The sequence below is a fragment of the Centroberyx affinis genome, unplaced genomic scaffold (assembly GCF_046629955.1).
Source record: "Centroberyx affinis isolate AG114_WGS23_722 - 3 ecotype Tasmania unplaced genomic scaffold, CSIRO-AGI_Caff_v1 ptg000953l_1, whole genome shotgun sequence".
In the NCBI taxonomy this organism is placed as follows: Eukaryota; Metazoa; Chordata; class Actinopteri; order Beryciformes; family Berycidae; genus Centroberyx; species Centroberyx affinis.
Window position 1 is genome coordinate 160,001 of NW_027279527.1, and position 5,429 is coordinate 165,429.

Below are 5,429 nucleotides of genomic sequence, written 5' to 3' on the forward strand. Positions count from 1 at the left end.
AGAGAGAGACAGAGAGAGAGAGGGAGAGAGAGAGAGAGAGAGAGAGGGGGGGGGAGATAGAGAGAGAGGGAGAGAGAGGGGGGGGGAGAGAGAGAGAGAGAGAGAGAGAGGGAGAGAGAGAGGGAGAGAGAGAGAGAGAGAGAGACAGAGAGAGAGAGGGAGAGAGAGAGAGAGAGAGAGAGAGAGAGGGGGGGGAGAGAGAGAGAGAGAGAGAGAGAGAGAGGGAGAGAGAGAGGGGGGGAGAGAGAGAGAGAGAGAGAGAGAGAGAGAGAGGAGAGAGAGAGGGAGAGAGAGAGAGAGAGAGAGAGACAGAGAGAGAGAGGGAGAGAGAGAGAGAGAGAGAGAGAGGGGGGGAGATAGAGAGAGAGGGAGAGAGAGAGGGGGGGGAGAGAGAGAGAGAGAGGGACAGAGAGAGAGAGGGAGAGAGAGAGAGGGAGAGAGGGGGAGAGAGAGAGAGGGAGAGGGAGAGAGAGAGGGAGAGAGAGAGAGAGAGACAGAGAGAGAGAGGGAGAGAGAGAGTAGATATTTGTAGTATAGTTTACCATTACATGTGTGTGTCACTTGGTGTGTGTCAGGTCAAAGGTGAAGGAGGCTCTGTGTGTGTGTGTGTGTGTGTGTGTGATGGCTACACTGTCACGTATGCTGCACTTTATCTTATCAGACTATCAGGACATCCTTAAGATAACTAAATATCATATCGGACTGTGTGGGTGTGTATGTGTGCGTATGTGTGTGTGTGTGTGTGTGCGTATGTGTGTGTATGTGTATGTGTATGTGTGTGTGTGTGTGTGTGTGTGTGTGTGTTACCTTCATGTGTATGACAGCGTCAGTGCCGTAACCCTCCATGGAGTAGAGCTGTAAGTCGCCCTGGAAGTAGCGAGCGTAGAGACGAGAGATGGGCAGACCGTAACCGAATCCAGCCTGCACACACACACACACACACACACACATGTTAGCTCTCTTTCAATACTGTGTGTGTGTGTGTGTGTGTGTGTGTGTGTGTGTGTGTGTGTGTGTGTGTGTGTGTGTGCTGCTCACCAGTGGGGCTCTGTGCTTGTCTCCTATGCAGGGCCGGGGAGCTGTGGAGTACATGTAGCTGAACAGACGCTCTGTCTTCCTGAAGGGAACGCCACCGCCTCTATCACTCATCTGCAGAGAGAGAGAGAGAGAGAGAGGGAGAGGGAGAGAGAGAGAGAGAGAGAGAGAGAAACAGAGGGAGAGAGAGAGACAGAGAGAGAGAGAGAGAGAGGGAGAGAGAGAGAGGAAAAGGTTAATCAAGAGTAAGTTCCCTACTACTCTAACTCAACAGTGATTCAACCTTCTACGTTTCCGGTTTGTTGGGAATCAACAGAAGAAGAAGAACTGGGTAGTTAGCATGAGCAGCGATAGCCACCATGGCAAAAGAGAAACTCAAACTGCATCAACAGGAAATCCAAGCTCCGCCCACAACTGTTTGATTGACAGGTGATCTGTGAGAAGAGCAGTGCAGAAACACCACAGTGAGGCTGAGGGACAAAGATGGAGGCTGGATAGGAAACGAGAGTATTGCAAACTGCCACTTTAAAACGTACCGTCATTTGGTTTAACTTAATGCTATCAATTGTTCTGCAAGAGTAGAAGCTCAAATGGTGGAAATGTGTGTCTGTGTTTGTTGGTGTGTGTGTGTGTGTGTGTGTGTGTGTGTGTGTGTGTGTGTGTGTGTATGTGTCTCCAACTCCTCCACAATAGCCACATTCAGTTTTTCCACCACCACCAATTATGGGAAAGGTCGGGGATATCAGCCAATAGCGCGCTGAGTTAATCCCGGCTAAATATGGATATGCGGTGTGCTGGGAGCCAATGACGTTAATGACTGAGCTGGTATCTGGGCGGACTGTGATTCTTTGATGATAATAAGGGTTTATAGGGTTTACGTAACCTAATTAACAGAGTTAGACAGAGGTGAATTGGGGCAAAGAGAACAACTGTGCAAAGGGTGAAAACTACGCCATGTTAAGTGGAAAAAAAATCCTTCCTACCCTTTCACCATGGCTTTCATTTCTTGAAAAAGCTTGTTGTGGTGTGGCTGTAGATCCATTCAGTAACGTTCTCAGTAAAAGTGAATAGTGTGATAAGGTGGATTTGTTTCCAAATGTAGGTTACTGTGACACAGTAAACTGTCTTGTCTTTAGCCCTAGTCTCTACTCCAAAACATGAAGAGTTGGAGCTTGAGAAGAGTCAGCTCAGTTAACCTGAACAAACTGTTAGCTAGCTAACTAGCCAGCAAACACACTGATGTTAATGTCAACATGCTAACGCTAGCTGCTACTAGCTACGTTAGCTAGTGTGCTAATCAGATGTGTTAACAACAAGACAGTGATGGTTAGCTGAGCAGATGCTATGGTTAGCTAGCTAACAAGCTGACATTATCTAAACACTAAATCAATCAGATGGATCAGTGATGAAATGATCAGTTCAGTCAGAAACAGACAGAAATTAACCGTCTGTTCAATTCTGTTGAGACAGAAACACAGTCAGCTGTTCACAGAGCTGAGGACCTCCAAGATGGCCGTGGTCTGTCTTACTCTGTCAGTGTCAGATAAATGGCTAAAACATAAACTCAAACACCTTTTCTTCACAACAAGCTGTTGGTCAAGAACTTTTGAATCTGTTTGAGCACCAGAGAGAACAGGGAGGATTGTTGTAGCTTAAAGGGTCAGGAGGTTTTGTTTGACTATTTTTAGGTATTTCACTCGACTGGAGCCAAGAGATTAGAGGAGTGGGCTTGTGGCCATAAGGCTGCCGGTTTGGATCCCTGGACTGGACAAGGAGGGAAGTTATTCTGGGATTTTAATAGCCACTGTTGCCTTCTAGACAAAGGAAGTAGTCGATTGCCTTCTTCTTCAGCTCCATTTGTAGCTTTTATGATATTCTATGGATCCTGAAGGGGGTCATGATGGTTCCCTGACATAAAATTCCAGGACTTTTCCGTGACTTTCCACAACTAAGTCAGAGCGCTTCCATGACCTGAAAATGTTCTTCCTTCCTGGTTTGTTAAAAGTTGTTTCCACTCCGTTTGGGCTGGAAACCATCTAATGCCATGCATGTGTGAAACTAGTGGGAAAATACATTCTGTTTGGAAAATTCCCTCATATTCCCAGAGAATTTATCAAATTCCCTGACTTTCCCTGTCTGGAATACACCTCTTAAAATTCCATGACATTCCTGAAATTAATTGGAAATGTATATTTTTGCCTGTCTCCCCTCGACAGGGAGGTGAAAGGTTGCAGGTGCAGGTAGGGGTTCGGTGCCTTGCTCATGGACACTTCAGACACTTAGGTCGATGAGGGATCGAACCTGGGACTTTCTGGATACAGGACAAAGGCCAACCTGCCGTCCAAACCTGTAAACCTCAAAATCTCTGGGCAGAGACGCAAAAATTCCCTGTTGCTTTTCCCCTGCGCTTGAAACACCGCTGTGATTGGCCGTCAGAGCCGTCACTCACCTTGATTGACAGGTCTTCTCCACCGAGGGCGACCATGACTCTGATGGGTGGGAGGGTCCTGCTGGCCTCGTGGTTCTCGATGGTGGCTCTCATAGCGTTCTGCGGAGCGGAGGCAGAGGTTTAGAGGCTGGTGGGACCGGAATATTGCAGATTTTCCGACATATTGGGTTTTATTGGCCTTTTATCAAAAATCAGACATCGGCCAGTTAGCTCCCATATGAAGGAGGTTCCTCTCTGACCACAGATAGTGAAAAAGTTTGAATTATTATTGATTATTATTATTTTGCAATGGTGGAAGTAATTAATTACATTTACTCCAGTTACTGTTATTGAGTAGCTTTTTTGTGTACTTGTACCCTCTCTCCCTCTCTCTCCCCCTCTCTCTCTCCCTCTCTCTCTCTCTGTCTCCCTCTCTCCCCCCCTCTCTCTTCCTTCTCTCTACCTCTCTGTCTCTCTCTCTCTCTCTCTCTCTCTCTCTCTCTCTCTGTCGCCCTCTCTCTCTCTCTGTCTCCCTCCCCCCCCCCCCCTCTCTTCCTTCTCTCTACCTCTCTGTCTGTCTCTCTCTCTCTCTCTCTCTCCCCTCTCCCTCTCTCTCTCTCTCTCTCCTCCAGGCCTTGTCTACAATATTTTTTAAAGTCAGTAATTTTACTTTTACTTAAGTACATTTTTACTGAAGTATTGCACTTCACTACAACCGTTATCTTTTGAACCCGAGCCGGTCGTATGTGGGAGTGACATTACCTTGAAGAGTTCAAAGATCATGTGGTAGAGGTGGGAGGGGATGTAGGAGATCTGGATGGGCTCTCTGATGCTGTTGGCTGGGAGAGGGAAAAACATAAAGTCAACACTTTAGAGGAACACACACACACACACACACACACACACACACACACACACTCAGCAACGACTAGAAGAGTCTGTGTGTGTTTTGTGGCTTGCTAAATTGCTCAATATTTCCCTGTAGTATGGCTAAAAATAATCATCTATAAAAGAGGTTTTTCTGGAAGAGTGTGTGTGTGTGTGTGTGTATGTATGTGTGTGTGTGTGTGTGTGTGTGTGTGTGTGGTGTGTCTCACCGTTCATCTGCCTCAGCTCTAACTCTGGTGCTCCCAGGTAATACTGCTCACACAGCAACTTAGCACTCTCAAAGGCATCTAGAGAGAGGGAGAGAGAGAGAGAGAGAGAGAGAGAGAGAAGATAGGTAAAGGTGAATGAGAAAAAAACAGCTCTATTCTTTTCCCTATAAAGATATGATAAAACTAACATAAAGATTAAAAAAAAGATAAAAAACTTTACAGTCGGTGTAAACGCTGCGGCTGATAAGTGCTTTGTGTCACACCCAGCAGCTCTGAGTCTCAGTTAGGGATGGACCTGAATCTGAACACGTTATTCATGAAAGAACAAATAAAGCGATGGAAACAGATATTTCTTCTACCCGAAGTTGCTCGTTATTATTCGGAAAAAAAAGCCATGATTGACATGTAAATAAAGGACTTGATTTTCCCTTTATCATTTGTAAAACAGAAACTAAAGTAGTAAAACACAAATGAAAAAAGGCAATTTTGGTACTGTAGCCGCTGTGCGTCTTTCAGCACGAGAGAGAGAGAGAGAGAGAGAGAGAGAGAGAGTGAGAGAGAGAGAGAGAGAGTGAGAGAGAGAGAGGGAGAGAGAGAGACAGAGAGAGAGAGAGAGAGAGAGAGTGAGAGAGAGAGAGGGAGAGAGAGAGAGAGACACACACACAGAGCTTCAGGAGAAAGTGAGGAGCATAAAACATTGCACTTTTTTAATTTTTTATTTAAAATTATGTATTTAAAAACCAAGCCCGACCCGGCCAATACCCGACACACAGTCTCGGGTCGGGTTGCAGACCTCTACTAGCGAGACAAAAGCCTGGTGTGGCAGCTGGGTTTCTTTCAAACCTCCACAACCTGTACAGCAAAATGAA

At 46.0% G+C, this 5,429-nt stretch overlaps 1 protein-coding gene across 1 annotated transcript in view; it reads right to left on the reverse strand.

Annotated features, from left to right (window-relative positions):
• Positions 1 to 4,638, reverse strand: part of LOC139646189 (pyruvate dehydrogenase (acetyl-transferring) kinase isozyme 2, mitochondrial-like) — a gene marked incomplete at its 5' end in the record, with an annotated part of 7,059 nt that extends 2,421 nt beyond the window's left edge. The window contains 5 exons of the mRNA XM_071522121.1: positions 808 to 921; positions 1,039 to 1,149; positions 3,485 to 3,583; positions 4,226 to 4,302; positions 4,561 to 4,638. Coding sequence (XP_071378222.1) covers positions 808 to 921; positions 1,039 to 1,149; positions 3,485 to 3,583; positions 4,226 to 4,302; positions 4,561 to 4,638 — 479 coding nt within the window. The remainder of the gene's footprint in view (positions 1 to 807; positions 922 to 1,038; positions 1,150 to 3,484; positions 3,584 to 4,225; positions 4,303 to 4,560) is intronic.
• Between the last annotated feature and the right edge of the window lie 791 nt (positions 4,639 to 5,429).